This window comes from Nanorana parkeri, unplaced genomic scaffold (genome assembly GCF_000935625.1).
Source record: "Nanorana parkeri isolate BGI_ZX_2015 unplaced genomic scaffold, ASM93562v1 scaffold72, whole genome shotgun sequence".
Classification (NCBI taxonomy): domain Eukaryota; kingdom Metazoa; phylum Chordata; class Amphibia; order Anura; family Dicroglossidae; genus Nanorana; species Nanorana parkeri.
This window is the reverse complement of record NW_017306340.1, coordinates 2,076,054-2,093,434: the sequence shown is the minus strand read 5'-3', so window position 1 is coordinate 2,093,434 and position 17,381 is coordinate 2,076,054. Positions and strand designations below refer to the sequence as shown.

Sequence of the window (17,381 nt, the reverse complement as noted above, 5' to 3'; positions counted from 1 at the left end):
ATGCTGGGATTTCGGCTGAGAGTATGGAATCTTTCAAGAGGCGATTGGACGATTTCCTCAGGGACCGTAATATACAGGGGTATAAGTACTCTTAAGATTGAACACACAGGGACCTATATATACTACACATCAGTAGGACCATACACATACACACAATAGGTTGGACTTGATGGACATATGTCTTTATTCAACCTCAAATACTATGTAACTAAGTAACTACAACAGAAAAAGATGTGCCATACTCCTGGTAGTACTGTGTTACGAGGTTGTGAAAATCTCAGGAAAGATTCTGGCATGCATGGTGCTAAACAATCTTTTCAGCATGTAATTCAGAATATTATTTTCAAATATGGAGTTGTAATATTTGTTCTCCTTTCTTGCAATCAGAGTGATACAAACATGTGGTATGGGGCACCCTTTGGAAAGGTTGCTAGTGGCCATCTATCTTCTCTACATGCGGAGAAATAGTAGACTTATATATTATATTATGGCAGCTTTATATATGTATCAATATCTCCAATTTAAATGTACTTGTATTAGAAAAATAGTTGAAACGCTGGTCAGTTAAACAGAGTTTGAAACTGAAAATATTTTAAAAAAAGCTTCTAGGAAATAAAACAGGAGTACAGAACACATTTAAAAAAATCCTACTTTGCATTTTAACAAAACAGCAACGAGTCTCTATCGAGTGAAAAGAAATGTAGATTGTATGTACAGCCTTTTTATTAACGAATAGGGGATCAGCTTGATTTAAATGAGCTTTCTGTATACTACACAATGCTGGTGCTTTACTGCCCCTTCTTACAGTGCAAGTCTAAGGGTCTCATGGCCCACAGAAAACAACTCATTCAATGTGTGGTAATCATCTTATCAGAAGTCTGACTGATTGCAATGCAAGACTCCCCTTAGCGATGAATCTATAATTCTTCATACTTGATACAATTACATAAAATACTGAAAAGGAGGCTCATAAAATGTTAAAGTCACATCAAAAACTACTCTAAGGCATGTAATGCAATAACTTAAAAAATTTGATCAGGGAAAATACACCATTTCCCTTTAAAATGTAGGCATTATTTTGCTGCGTTCTTACTTCTTTGAAGATTTCTGCCTGTTTAATAACTACGCAGTGGCCGTTTCCCTGCTTTCAGCATGACTTCCCATAAAAGCCTGTTTGTCCTCAAATGATTTCTATTTAATGGCTAAAGACGATTCCTCCTGCTGCTCTGGCTGAACCACTGGAGGTTAGTGCCCAGCAGCTGGTGGGGAAACTTTCCTTGTATCACCAAGGCCAACAACAAAAGACGTACATTAAAAATAATAAATGTATGGATAACAGAGAATTACAGGAACATGAATGTCCTCTTGGGGAGCCTGTTGACATACACGGTGGGAGAGAGCCAAAGTAGACCTTGCAGACTAGATTTGTCACCTGTATTTTGGTTGAAATCACTTTATTTTGGTTTGAACGAAAAATAGTTTTTTGTTATTACCTCTATAAATGTCTGGCTGAGATTTTGCTCCACTTGCTTACTACTTTTGCTACTGTGTTTCTATCCTTTCTTCCTGACCTACTTTTGTTTGATTTCTATGAAAGAAACAAAATTACCTTGGGTAGGAGGAAACCTAATAAATTGTATGACTTGCCCTCCACACCGGCAAGGTTCTTTTTATTTTAATAAAGTGAGCTGTTGGGTCCATAACCTCATTTAACTGCCACAGGTTCCTGCATGCATCTATAGATACCCGATCCCTATTATGCAAATATTTACCTCTGAAAAAGTCAAGGGAGGGAGTGAAACTTCAGTCTGTAGCCCTGGGATAGCAGCTCCTGCACTCAAGAAACGTAGATGCAAGCTGTCCAAATGTCTGCATAGGGTAACAAATGTTCCCCCACTTTAGAAAGTGGGGGTGCAACTTAATTCAGGGGAAGGTTTGTCTGAGGATTTGACAGAATTTGGGAGGAAATGCCAGGACTTGCAAGGGAAAGGGGAGCCAAGCTAGAGGAGTCACAACGTGCAGGTCGAGGCAGCAAAAACTTAAGTGATTTAAGCCGAACGGTGCGCGACTGTGGTAAAAACCTTAGCTTTGAAAGTCCAGCCACACCTGAGAGAATCAAAGAGGACCCTGGGGATTAAATAGAGTAGAGGATAAGATGAGGCTCCATAGGATCATGTAAGGGAAATGAGCCACCCTAAAACAGGATATCAGGGCCAGTGCTCCGGGACCAGCTGATTCTGCAGGAAACTAAAACTTGTAAACAGTAAGGAGTAGCATCCATTGTAAGCAATGCAATCAGATTTTAAAATTTCAAAATAACCTTTCGACTTTATTATCACCTAAGTAATTGAGGTAGCTACCAGGATCTGGCCTACTCAATAAGTGAATCTTTAAAGGACAGGGAAAGCGCTGAGGCAATGCCAGTGGTGAACTTACACTTTATTGGACAAGAAAGCAATGAGGATTTTTACACAAATCCAATTCTGATGAATTTTCTTTAAAGTGACATTAAAGTAAAAAAAATGTTTTCCCTCCCCCCCCATGTTAATGGTAGCACTTACCTTAAATGATGTCTCTTAATCCGATCTTCTTCTTTCCTGATATTTTCATCTGTCATCACATTCTCAAACAATTCATCCCCACACAGCTACCTCCTCATGTATCATTTCCCCCTCCTCTTTCAGATTGCAAGCCCTCAGGGGCAGGGCCCTCCTTACCATCCCGTAATGAATTGTATTGTAATGTCTTCCTTACATTGTAAAGCGCTGCGCAAACTGTTGGCGCTATATAAATACTATGTAATAGTTATAATAATCTGTCCCTCCAGCAGTGCGGCGGCTCTCAGATTTAGCGCTGACTCCTCTGTCCCTGCAGGCACTTCCGATCCCGCGGTGTCTGCATGCATATGCACGCGTCCCGTCCGTAGACTTACCTTGCTTCTCTGCTAGTCTCCCGGTCGAGAATCTGAACTGCGCATGCGCTGGCCCCAAGATGCTTTGCAGCCGCCCGAGCAGTTTCGGATTCTTGGGCGGGAGCGTGCAGCGATAACGAGGTAAGTTTAAACCGCTGTTAAAGCGGGGTTTTTTTTGCCTTTATCTACTGCTTGTTAGCAGTAGAAATATGCAAAAAAAACCCGGAGGGTCCAGCATTAGGCATCGCTGTGCATGTGTAGTAGAGCTTTTGTCAGAAGAGAAGAAGTCTTTTCTACCAAAAACTGGTTCAGTTCCACTTTACTTTATTAGGACTCATTACGGGTTGCCTCTTTTCCATGCACCCATGTCCCATAGCACTTCTACACAGCAATACATGGCTCCTGGAGTGCAATTTGAATGCAAATCAACGGGACCATATCACACCTTTTTACTCAATATAAAGATTTGATTTAGTGATGGTAACATAGGTGCCATTATATCATGTGAAGTGTAATTGATAGGCCCTTTACACTTTAATTAGCCCTTTACAGTCTGGGCTGGATTTTTACTTCCTGTCCTCCTAGGTTAATTGTCTTATGCCACCGCCCTATTACCTTAGTTGACTGGCTAGTCATAGTATCATACTAACAAGACCAGACTTCGAAGCCACACAAGTATGGGCTTTACCCACTTTGTCATCAATAGATCTAGATCAAACTTTATGGTAAACTACTGCAGGCAGTGCAGTTCTAGGTGTGCAGACCCAGAGTGGATAAACTGAAAGTACACAATGCACTATTCCAGTAACAAAAATGCATTACCTGCACGGAAACAGCAATAGGTACCTGGCCACATTCTTTTAGAGTGGCAGTCTGGAACCTATCATTATGCATGTTGTTTTGTTACTGTCAGCAAAATATCAGTGGCTCTGTACGGGCCTTGACCATGCCCTATGCTTGCTCTGTATAATCCAGCACTGACTACAGGAATACCCGCGTACATGTAAAGGAAACATCAGATGAAAACTGAAACAAACATACTAAAAGCACATTTTAAGAAATCAAGTTGAAATCTATAGGAAATGATCTCCAGAATAATCCTTACCACTGCCTGGAATCCAGATTTTTAAGTTCTCGTAATAATTTTGAATTTTTCTTCAACAGATGGAAATTTTTTCTGCAGAAAGAAAAGTACTTAGGTTTTATCTTGTACCTAAAAATTATGCGTTTTCTCTACTACTACTAACATTAAATATGCAGCAGGGGAAGCATCAGTATAATATTGACATGAATAGTGACCACTATACACTGACATAAACACTGCAGAACTGCAGACTCCATCAGTGTTACCACAAAGTTTGTGGTAAATTGGCCAAGTGTGCTACAAGCAATGGAATGTGTTTGTGAGCAGTGATATACAGTAGCACACTCCTGGCTGTTGCTTCAGGTGGAGGTGGTGAACTCGCAGCTGCTGACCTTCAAACATTATTCACAACAGAAAGTGAAACAAAATTGAATAGAAAATAAACTGACCAAATTGGGGAATATAGTCAGTATAATGCATGTATATTAACGGGCATCCCTGCCCGTTTTTAAATTGCGGCCATTTCCCGCTCGCGCGCCCGCTCAGATCTAGAGAGCTCCTGGCCGGCCGTTTTTTTACTACGGCCGGCCCGGAAGCAGTTAAACACATACAAAACATCTCTAAGGACCTCTTCCACATACCTTCTCTCCCATGAATTCATCCCTAGATCATTCAGAAAGAGCCTACAGAAATAAAATGGAGCCTGTGGCTCAGCTGTGTTGGGTTCCTCCTGGCATGAGACCCTGACACTGGGGTCACAGTTACACATCTGAATGTGCTCAGCCTCACTGGAACTCTGTCTTCTGATTGCCTCAATGATCTCCTCTTCTTGTTCACGGCTCATTCCAACAGGAGGTAAGGCAGGTTCATTCAGTCTTAGCTCTGTATGCTGTAGGCACTCTGGACTTACAGTGCCAAGTTTTTCCAAAAGTGCATCAAGGGCATCCACTCCTTCTCCTTCCACAGAATGTGACTGCAACAAGCTCTGATATTCACAGACCTGATGTGCAGACTGCAGTTTTCTTTCCTTTGAAAAGACACCAGGACATTCTAGTGGCCCATACATGATTTCACCATCCCAAGAGTATTTCCCTGAGATATCTCTGACAATTATCCGTACATCGCCGGGTACTCCTGTGGAGTCCATGCCAACAGAATTTTCTGCAGGGATTTGCAGATAAGAAATAAGAGCACTGTCGTTGAACACAAAAAGCTGCAAATTGGGACTTCGGAACACATCGTTTGACAACTCTGATGCCTCCACATAAGGGTTATCCTGATTCTCATTAATCAAGCTGTGTAAAATGGCTGGACCACCACTGAGTGGATAGTGTCCCAAATGGTTTACAAGCTGCGTCATGACCATACGGGCTGTCAAAGGGATGAGTTCTAGGTTCCTTCTCTTCTTTTCTGAAATAGAAACATAAAAATACAACATAGCAGGAAACAAATTATGCCTGGTTAGGGCTTCATTCATTAATTCAGGAATATCTGTAGGTCACCAGTCCACGCCACTAGTTCTTAATCTCATGATCTGCGAACCCCTTTTGATTAGATGCTTACAATGCAGTATATAGTTATTCTAGAGCACACCCAATGTAGACTCATAAAAGGAAAGCTTGATTTACCAAAGTGTAAGAACTAACAACCTTCTCAAAACTATATATATATATATAATCTTATTTGTGGTTTTAGTACTTGTTCTGCACATCATAAGCATTTAGCTATTATTGTAGCTTCAAGTTTTCATGTAAAAAAAACAGCATTTTTGATGTAGGTCTCAGCAACCTATCAAACGTTTGCAATAATTTATTTGATTAAATCTACTACCTGACATTGGGCACAGTCTATACCACGTTATTCACATAAAAAATCATACCAAATTATTAGATTAACTATCACTGAGGTATGCAGAGTTTACCAACGAACATGATATTAAATTACTTTACTGAATAAGTAACACACCATTTAATAAGCATCACATATGTTTACAAGATTAGCTACAAGGCAAACTACTGCTTTTAGCTCAGAAAACAGCACTATAATATCGCTTGCACTAACATTCCTCTCTTGATAATACTGTACCATTTTCATTACATTTAATAACTTTTATAAGACCATCAGCATTCTAAATGTTTAACATAATTGCCTATAACAACTGTAATACCATTTCCATGAATTTGGGCAAACATGTACTTTGTGTACTAACTTTTTCTTTATTCAAGAGATAAATGTAAATCATTTTTGTAAGCAAAGGAAAAAAAAAGAGAGGAGGAAGTAAAAGAGATATACAGGGGTGTGAGAAAAAGAGGCAGATGGGGAGAGAAGGAAAAGAGCCAGATAGAGTGAAAGGTACTAAAAGGGAGTGAGAGACAGAAACGGTATGAGGAAGAGAGTGAAAAAATGAGTCGAGGAGAAAAAAAGAGAACGAGCCAAAAACAAAAAATGCCGCAAAGCAGACAGAAGAGAACGTGACATGCTGTACATATGCAATAAGTAGAGTCTCATCTCTAGTTACACGACAATTGATATTAGGGAATAAGGTGAAAGAAATTGTCACTGATGCTGATGTATGCTTACCTTCTGCGACAGTGAGGAGATTGCTGAAATCAGAGGAGCTATAGGGAGGTGGTGGCTCAGAATTTTTCACATTAACTAAAGGTAGAAATGGATCATAGTCTATGGAGGAGAGATCAGCCAGACTTAGAATATACTGGCTTTGTTGAGTATATGTGTTGGAGCCACACACACAACAATGTAGAACCTAAAAAAAAATAACTTATTACAATACACAATAACACAGACAACAATAATAATAAGTTATTTCTAATAAACAAAATTGAAAACACTTTAAAAGTAAAATATTTAGATAAAAGGAATCTATCAGATATCCCCTAAGGCACAACAGCATGTATTAAACAGACATCTGCCTATTTATTTTTTAAACTCAGTGCACCACTGTGCGCAGATGGTTCACATATGTGTGCAGTAGTGCGCTACATGAATGAATAGCACCGCAAAGCATTGCACTCTGATTCATATGTATTACTGCATCTTACTACAAGACACTGGTGTGAAGGGGCCCTTGCAAGTGGAACTTTGCCCAGGACCCAGTACAGCCAAGAAAAAAATATGATTTCTGTACTTGTAAAATGATTTCCTTGGAGTTCATCAAGGAACACAGGATTAGAAGAATTCAGAAATATTGGGTTTTTCTGCTGCTCTTAGGAAACATTGGACACTGGCAAACCAAAAAGCCATTGACCAGCCAAGTATAATATCTCCCATTTCCATGATGCTTCAGTTTTTATTTTAGGAAAGCAGTATTAGGAGTAGATCATAAACAGAGAGGGGTAGAACCTGTGTCCCCCTGAGGGACTCTAAGAAAAGCATTTTACGGTGAGTACAAAAATCCAGAAACAGATGGTTGATACTAAAAAGCCCAGGAAGAACTCACAGATCTCATAGAGTAAGCCTTTACTAGAATAGGTGGAAACTTATCCTTAAGCTAGTAAGCTTAACAAATTACCTGCCTGAGCCACCGAGAAATAGTGGAACATTAAACAAATTGCCTTTTTTTTGCAATCAGTCTTTGGAACAAGATCAAAAGAGCTGAAATGTGCCCCTTGATAGCAAATTCCTAATCAAGGACAGATTATAGAAATGTCAAAATCAATCCCATGGAGTATTTCCTGGGATAAAATTTTCTTGTCTCGCACCTTGTGTAACGTGGACTTCCTAGCTTTCAGGAGTGTAAGAAAGGCCCAGGGCAACAGCCATGCCATCAAAGCCTGGAAATCTGAAAAAGCCAACGTTGTATCTTTCAGTCTGATGTGGTCTGAGTACCACATCCTCCAGGCAATGAAGAAGCTTCAGAGGAGGCTGTACGGCTCCCACTGAGCCACCAGGACATCCATTGCTATTGCTTGCAGAACCTGCATCTGGAGACAAATCTGTTGAGTTTGCACCTGAAAATGGAATCTAGGAGCTCCACATCCTCCCTGAAGGTTGATGTATGCCTCTGTTGTATTGCAGTTTAGCTGAATCCAGGTTAGATGACCGTGCAGTCAAGGAATCTAGTGTTGAAGGGATAAACGCATGGCTTGGAGCTCCACTGTGTTAAAATAGAGATGAGCTTCTGCTGGCAAACAAGTCTCTTTACTGTCAGGGTGTCCAGGATGCCTCTCAGCCTGCCAGACTAACATCAATCCTGAGTATCTTCCAGGACAGTGGAAGAAAATACTTACCCGACTCCATGGCTGGATTGGTGAGCCACTAGTCCAGAGACAACCTGGTCCTAGGAGTCAAGCGCATTGGTTAGTCCATTGACTGTAACCTACTTGTCCCACACAGCCATAAAATTGAGTTTCAAGGGTCTGAGTGGAAGAGTGGAAATGGACTAATGGGACTGTCCCAAAGGAGGCTACCAGCACACTCAGAACGCCCATACAAAAGCAAAAGACTGTTGGGTCTGGATCTGGGAGCAAAGAATTAGGCTAGCACCAGAGCTAGGACATTGGTGAACACTTGGGGTGCAGAAGGCAGACCAAAAGGAAGTGTAACAAACTGATAGTGTTGCATGCCCACAGTGAAACACTAGAAGGATGGGGAAATGCAAATGGGTGGGGATGGGATGAGTTTTAAGGGCATGCCACAGAGTTATTTAAAAAAAGACCTCAAAGAGCACGTTCAATCGAAAGGCCTTCGCAGCTGCACAAGCTTTGAAAGACACGAGACTGGAGATAACAGGCTGATTCTCCATTTCCAAAAAAGTAAGATTAGGGTACGAGGCAAGGCCTCAGGTACTCATGAATCACAGGCAGCTAGTAGCAAGAAGGCAGCAGGAGCAAACCAAGGATAGAAGTTCCAAGTGGCTCTCCTGCAAGCAGGAGCATCTGCAGGGAGATGTTTCCTCAATGCTGTATGGAGGGACACCCACCATATGACATGAGCACTTAACACTTTGGGACTAAAGCCTTCCATGGCAAAAAAACAGTGCTGGCTTGACCAGTCTACTCACAGAGTCTTTAGTGACAGGGCAGGCACTGAGGCAATTGCTAGTGACTACAGACCTCGAAAGTGATCCACCACTAACTTGTTACCAGAATGGGGTACGCAAAGTGCCTTAAGCAGAATCCAGTGCCTGAAGATAACATCCTTGCCACAACCACACTGAGGATGGCTGCACCATAGAGCTGCAGTCAAGAGACTAGCAGTTCTTCCTCCTGAGACACCAGCAAAAAACTGACAAATGTGGGTAGTAGGAGAAGTAATCCTGGGCTGGCCTACATTTTTTTTTGTTTGCCAGTGTCCTATCCTACTGTAGACAGCATTATAACCCAAAGACGTTGTGTCCCTCGATGGACAGAAAAGAAAAACTGACTCCACAGTTACAATTCAATTCTAACGTGTGGTGAGCTTATTATGGCTTTACCAAATCTGTTACACCCATTTTACGGAGGAAAAAAAAGCACTAACAACTAGAAGGAAATAAAATTAAAAGCCTTTTCATGTTTCACTTTGTATAAAAGATGTCATAAGTGAGGCTGCCTCACTGAACTCATCCTGGCAGTAAATAAATGAATGCATCAAACTAACACAAGCCTCTATTTGACCCTAACAATCAATGAGGTGTAGAGTGACCTAACCGCTAGATTGAAGGCCCCTGGCTAACAGTGTGCCATTTTATAGAGATATGACTCAAGTGCTAATGAGACAGTATCCAACAGGATGAAGCAAAATGTTAAAGACACACATATATAATACTTACTCTGTAAATGTAGTCAAGGAGGGATGGTTTAGGTTGATGTGGCTCTTCAAGCGGGAATGTAGATATTGGCTCTAGCAATGTCTGCAGAGGAAGGGCCATACACCAGTCTAACAGGCACAACAGCAGGGACACTATAAACTGAAAGGGGACAAAAGAGAGAAAAGATAACTTTATTTGCTAACAAATGGACCAGCTGCATAGCAAGATAGTTCTTTTAGTATTTGATGTTACATGATTTCTGACAGACAGTTTATAATGATATTGTTTTGCAGATTTATTAAGCAATTTAATCTGCAGGATGTAAAGAGCAATTTCTTAGCTGATGTGTATAGGAATCAATCAGCATTTATCTTGCTTGGGTCTCGGGTAAGAAGTTACTTAGGAAAGTATCCCCTAGTACATTTACTTGAAATTAACCACAAGTTATTAACATGTAAGTCCACTCCAAAGGGTTACTGGATAGGTTGAGTCAACTGCAGACATCTTATATCTCTTGTGCACTCAGCATCAAAATCTCCTTGCCATAGTCCCTACCTCTGTTTCTGTCCACCTTTAGAGTTTTTAGGTTACCTGAGAACCCAGGGCGCATCCTCAGTGATCTGTGAAATCATGACTAAATAGAGTAAATTACAAGAGACATTTTCCTCATAGATTTCCTGATTAGCAAGGTAAACTGGGAAACAGTGTTTCATGTTCTGCTATCCAAATACAATGTTTTTGTCCAGATATTTTAGGCGTCTCTGAATTCCAAAGAAAATATTCCTTCAAGATAATATACCTTTTTATCTACTTCCATTGAAGAATTTTCTGCACTTGGGAGAAGGAAGGAAATAGTTGCCACAAGAATCTAAAAAAACCCAAAACAAATCCAACAGATACTTGTTAAACAGATGCCTGCATAAACACTGGGAATATTCAAATCTCAAACAAAACAAAGCATATCTAGATAGAATATGTTAAAGTGGGCCAAAAGGAACCAAATGGTCCGCCACTAAACCAGTGTGTAACACAAAGTATTCACATGTTTCATTCTATCGCCTATCTTATTTTAGGATAGTGGGCCCAGCCATACAAATCATTCCTTTATGCCCTTTGGCCAACTATACATACAGAACTGATTTATAGCATAAAATGCAGCCTAACATTATGGAGTAATTTATTCCAAACTATACACAACTGTTTTAGGCTTGCTGGTGACCAACAAATCTGAAACAACTATATGCAGCTTTGCATAAAAGGTTTATAATATAAACTGTATCTGTGCAATGTGACCAAAGGATCATACAAGCAACAACCAATGGATCTGGATGTACAGTTAGCCAAGGAGCACAGGAAAATGATCTTTGTCACTATTCCTAAAATGAGGAATAATCCACTTGTTTTTGGGATATCTGATAGAATGGTAAATGTGAATACCTTCTGTTTTACAAAGGCTCCACTGTGCTACAAAAATTTCCAATACAGGAAAATTTAAACAGCCCCGATGCTGGCGACGTACACTGTACGTCGTCAGTCACGAAGGGGTTAACATTGCCTCCAAATATTGTCTTTCCAACTAGCCAGCAATACAATACCATTCTGGTTTATTAAACTAAAACAGTTTCATACCTCAATATAATTGTATTTGCTTTGCACATGATATGATCAGTTTACTGTACAGTTGTATAGGATAATAAAACTGCAAGTGATTGGACAAATTTCACCAAATAGGCTGTATGTATGAAAATTGCAATACGCAGATAATGCAGTGGGTGCTATGTGAAATGAATACATTCTAGCATCCTACACATAAGGTTAAAAAAGTTATATAACTGGCATTTATGTTATTTTAATAGAATTGCAACAGGTAATATAGTCCTAAGGGAAAAAAGAAGCAGCTTCATGGAGAGATGCAATAGAAGGCAGACCAGAGACAAAACTTGGTTGAGTAGTATTTGTGTAGAATTTGTGTAGAATTTACATAGAAAAGCAGTGTCTGATAATTATCTGTGATCTCACATGTCTGATTTGAAGTAAACATTAGGGATGTACCGAAATTTTGTCTCCCGAAATATATTGGCCATAAAAGTGCTATCCTATCGCCGAAATTGCGGTGCATCCGTGATTTCTATCCTCCTCGCTGCTCTGTCTTCCCTCTGACACAGAGCAGTGTCCAGCAGGGAGGAGAGAAACTGTCAGGAGGGGGGGCAGGGAGAGAGCGCTGTGAGCAGTGCATCACAGGAGACCGAGATCTCCTTCCCCTCACCGCCCCGCTCAGCCTCCTGTAACAGATCAGGATGGAGTGCAGTGTGGAGGAGGATACAGCTGTGAGCTGTCACAGGAGGCAGAGCTGATGGTATGGGGGAGGAGTCCGCTGTCAAAAGAGAACAAGCTTTCCTCCCACTTATACTTACAGCATGCTTCAATTTTGTTGAAAAGCAGTATTTAGGAGTGGGACCTGTGTCCCTAATGAACATCAAGAAATTGATTTTTTTGGTTAAAGGAGAACTATGGAGTAAGTGTTCTTTTTCATAGTTCTCCTAAGGGTAACGGGAGGACACAAACTAGCGTCCACTCGTGACCCAAAGCTCAGTATACGGCGAGCTACAGCTCGCGGTATAGTGAGACCGCCGCAGCCGGGATGGATCCCGAATTACTGTCAAGATCCACCCAGCTGCGTGATTGACAGCTGGCTCTGCCTATCCAGAGGCACAGCCAGCTGTACCAGCCCCCTCCCCGTCCGTTCCGCCAGTCAGCGCTGGAGGATCAGACAGGGGAGGGGGGAATCCCTGCAGGGAGCCGTGAGTGACAGTCACGGCTCTCTGTAGGGACAGGATCGAGGAGTGAGCAACGGTATGCGTTCGCTCACTTCCCGATCTATTGAGCCGACGTGTGACAGTTTCATTGTCATACGTGGGCTCGAACTATGAGGTTGAGTGATTTTCACTCACCTCATAGTTCTCCTTTAAGTACAGAAATCCTGTTTTCATTATTGTTCATTCGGAAACATAAGATCAGTAGTTATTCTGACACGATTGGGATGTCCAAAAGCATTGCTACTAAGGGGTGGGCAACACAGCAAACAAAACGCTAACATACTCTCAAAAAAAGGGCAACTTGCAACTCAAAAAGCTGCCTGAATGACCTTACATCAGATGTGTAATCTGGCAAAGCTTAGAGAATGTATGAAAAGATGACCAGGTTAAGGCCTTGCAAAACTAAAAATAATTTTATATACCACTACCATAAGTACCTGAAACTGTCTTCATGTCAAGCTACTGTAATTCCCTGTATAACAGCACTTAGTCTTGGAAAAAGAGGGAAGAAGAGCAATTTGAGCAGATTCTAATTTTGTGCTGCCCATCTAACTCCTGCAGTGTACTTTTGTTCCTTAGTCCCAATAGGGACTGGGGCCATTCCTAGATCAGGCTTTTTTGCTTAACTGTAGTGCAGTATGCACTGAGGTCTTAAGGTGTGCAGAACCTGGCTGTGCTGCATGAATCACCTGGCTGGCTAAACAGAATTTCAAATCTTTCTGCAAGTAAAACAGTTCCCATAGGCATATGGTATGTTTGTATTTACACTGCGTCTTTAGCAGTTTTTCCTAAAATTCAGCTTTAATGCTGTTGCCCAAGCATTTCACAAAAAATTACAAATGGGGTCGAAGGGAACCAGGTGATTTACTTAGAGTAAAGCAGCAATGAAGAGAAAGGCCATTTAAAAAAATCTTGCAGGTTCTTTCAGCCATAATTCTTTCCTTCCCATTTGAAACCAGGAGGGGCACACTGAAAACAAAATGAAAAAGAACTCGGCATTTTTCTTCTACTTTCTACTGTCAGCAGTTTTAGGAAGCATTTATGTTGAGAAACCTGTACTGCAGTTTCCTTTTTAAAATGGAAAAGGAGATATGAAAAAAAAAAAAGATCACATACAGATGTAAAAGATGTTTGTGCGCAGATACCCCATGAGGACCTGCAGATTACCAGGTTTGACAGTCTGGCTCTTAAACAATACGTTACTCTCTAACTTCTGCTCCATACAGCAGACCAGTAATTCCCTGGGTTTAACGAGGAACTGGTCACCTATACAAAACACATTATCAGCATATCTACAGATACTGCAGTTCCCTTGACATTTCTAGACTCATCTGAAATGACCATGGTAGAGGATTACTCAGATGTATCCTACCTCAGAGATCTTTCTGGAGAGAGGTAACTCAGGATTCTGAAGCTCTCGCCAATATGAAACCAGCAGCTGAAGGACGTCACACGCCACCTGCGCAACTGTTTTATTAGAGAACTGCAAAGGCAAAACATAAATTGGTTATATTCACTGATTTTAACAGCTCTCATTTGAGAATAATATGTTGCTTTTCCTGCAAGACAGGTATTCTTTAAATCACTGTTACAGATAAACATTTTATATGTAAAGTATTTGTATATTTAAATATTTGTCATATGATACTTTTTAATATATATTAAATCAGAAGTCATGTTTCACTGGTTTGCCTGCTTTAATCTGACAATTAACTGTAAATTTGGACTGCTAAGGGTCACTATATATTACAGTTCATCACTGCTCTTTGCACTCCTTTGTTCAATAAGACTGACAATGAAGCTTTTACATATATTTACTTGTTATTTTAGGTTTACGGTGCAAGCAGCTTCTATTTTAGCTGTACTGAAAGAAAAGCATTGGAGCTATAAAAGTATCTGTCCATGGTGCTGAAACTAGCAACAATGTAAGGCAAGCAAAGAGCAGTTCACTATGAAGGCCTATAAAACATGACAGCTGCACAGCAGAAAAACAATGCAATAAATGGAATGAAAACTATGCCTTATAAAACACATGACAGCCCTTTATGTCCTTTGCTTTGGAAAAGAAGGCACAGCCACACTGCTATTACAGGAACAATGACAAATCAGATACTGGCTTTAATTAGCCTGGCATAGGTTTTAGAAAACCAGAAAAAAAAGAATACCTGTTTGTAACATGCTTTTCCACAATTAAAAGACATATTTCTACTGTCTAATCTTTAGGCTGAATAGCTGTTGAAAAGTTGCATGTAATGAATTCTGCATTATCTTTCCAATCTAGCAGCAGAGGGAGTCTGTCAATGTGAAGATTTAATGGTATGTATACATAGCATGTAACTGAACAGAATACAGACGTTTAATTCAGGAGGGATCAAGAATCAGCTTTGCAGCATCACAAAATAGACATGGAAATAAAACTCATCCCATACACGTTACAATTAGACTGTACAATCTCCTTTACATCTAACAACTTCTTATTGCACAGGTCTTTCGTATTGGCTACAATTTGTATATATTGTTTAGGTAAAACATCACACTACATTGAGTACTGCAAAAATCCTCACCGCTCCGATTCAGCAGCCCAGCTCACGCTGTATTTCCACCGCAGGTGAAGGTTTTAAAGTGTGTGTTCACCATGCATGAACGGAAACCAAAGAATAACCGCACTCCGCAAGATACAAGCGAGGAATCCTGTGTTTATTGATGCAAAATCAAGTGTACATCACAGCAAGCTCCCCAGACCAAAGAGCAAACTCCTTTTTTTTCTGCTCTTTGGTCTGGAGTTTGCTCTTTCGTCTGGGGAGCTTGCTGTGATTTACACTTGATTTTGCATCAATAAACACAGGATTCCTCGCTTGTATCTTGCGGAGTGCTGTTATTCTTTGGTTTCCGATCCTATTACATTGTTTTGGTAAATCCAAAGGAGATTATACAGCTACCGCACAATTAGAATGCAATCCATACGACCAGCTTAACACCTTAGTGATAGCATCAAAAAATGTAGAGTTGTCAAAGGACATTAGGGACAAGATTGTAGACCTGCACAAGGCTGGAATGGGCTACAAGACCATCAGCTAGAAGCTTGGTGAGAAGGAAATAATTGTTAGAGCGATTAATCGCAAATGGAAGGAATACAAAATAACCACAATGAGGCAAGATTTCGCCTCATGGGGTAAGGATGATTATGGTAAAAGTGAGGGATCAGCCCAGAACTACACGGGAGGAGCTTGTTAATCATCTCAAGGCAGTTGGGACCACAGTCACCAAACAAACCATTGGTAACACAATACACCACCATGGATTGAGACCCCCTCCTCAAGAAGGCACATGTACAGGCCTGTCTGAAGCTTGCCAATGAACATCTAAATGATTCAGAGAAGGATTGGATGAAAGTGCTGCGGTCAGATGAGACCAAAATTGAGCTCTTTGGCATTAACTCCACTCACCGTGTTTGGAGGAAGAAAAATGCTGACTTAAGAACACCATCCCTACAGTCAAGCATGGAGGTGGAAACATTATGCTTTAGGGCCGTTTCTCTGCTAAAGGTACAGGCCGACTTTGCCGCATTAAGGGGCCAATGGACAGGGCTATGTATTGTAAAATCTTGGATGAGAACCTCCATCCCTCAGCCAGAACACTGAAGATGGGTTGTGGATGGGTCTTTCAGCATGACAATGACCCAAAACATACCGCTGAGGCAACAAAGCAGTGGCTCAAGAAGAAGCACATTAAGGTCATGGAGTGGCCTAGGCAGTCTTCAGACTTTAATCCTATAGAAAATGTATAGGATTATAAATATATAGTACTAAGTCATGTTTTGCTTGGGGATCAAATATTTATTTTACTCACTGAACTGCAACTCAATTTATAACATTTGTATCAGGTGTTTTTTCTGGATTTTTGGTTGATATTCTGTCTCTATAATTTAAAATACATCTATGATAAAAATTATAGACCTTTCATTTCTTTGTAAGTGGGCAAACTTACAAAATCTGCAGGGGATCAAATCATTATTTTCCACACTGTATAGGGTATATCATACGTCTGGAATTTCAGTTTATTTTGGGAGTTATAAATACAAAATACAAGGGGTGAAATACAATTTTAGTGTGGAACAATTTTAGAATGTGGTATGTTTGTCTCCTAACTTTAAAGGCCTGCTTATAATTTTTTAACTAAACATATGTTTTAAACTTCATTTTACTTTTTTTTTTAAATGTTTAAAAATGTTAAAAACTTTAAAAATTTGTTTACAATTTTTTTTTTTAACTGGGGGGCACTAAAGGGTTATTTTTTTATTTACAGGGGCTTTTGCTACTAAGTATTCTGAGGAGATACTGTATTCTCCTTGGAGATACTTTGTATCACCTGGTAATACACTCAAACAGCTTCCAACTCTACAACACAGTGAGCGGAAAGCCAGCTCGGTGGCTGTCACAGAACGTGATTACATTGATCAGCTACCAGAGTGATCACTGTGCTGTGACCACCTAAATTGCTGTTGTGGTTCTGCCTCTGACCCTGAGGAATCCATCCACAGCATTAACTCAATGAGTGCTGGTCTATTGACCAGCTCATTATACCGCATGAGGGGATTATTCCGCCATCGGTCGGGAAGGGGTTAATGCTCTCCGACACTGTAAAGTATAACCTTCTGTATCATGGGTCATGCATAATTTTCTATATTTCTTTCACAGCAGAAGGGCAAACTTCAATACCAGTCCGATGATACACCGCAAGGGGGAACTGTGCAAACTTTAAGGACATTTTATATCTACAGACCATTGTCAGATAGTTTTAATAGTGCTGTGTTTCAGATTG

At 40.4% G+C, this 17,381-nt stretch overlaps 1 protein-coding gene across 1 annotated transcript in view; it reads right to left on the bottom strand.

The window, feature by feature from the left end:
• Window positions 1-17,381, bottom strand: part of RALGAPA2 (Ral GTPase activating protein catalytic alpha subunit 2) — a 291,675-nt gene that overhangs the window by 115,174 nt on the left and 159,120 nt on the right. The window contains 6 exon segments of the mRNA XM_018576654.1: window positions 4,017-4,088; window positions 4,637-5,405; window positions 6,576-6,759; window positions 9,766-9,903; window positions 10,544-10,612; window positions 13,933-14,043. Of these exon segments, the coding sequence (XP_018432156.1) occupies window positions 4,017-4,088; window positions 4,637-5,405; window positions 6,576-6,759; window positions 9,766-9,903; window positions 10,544-10,612; window positions 13,933-14,043 (1,343 nt within the window).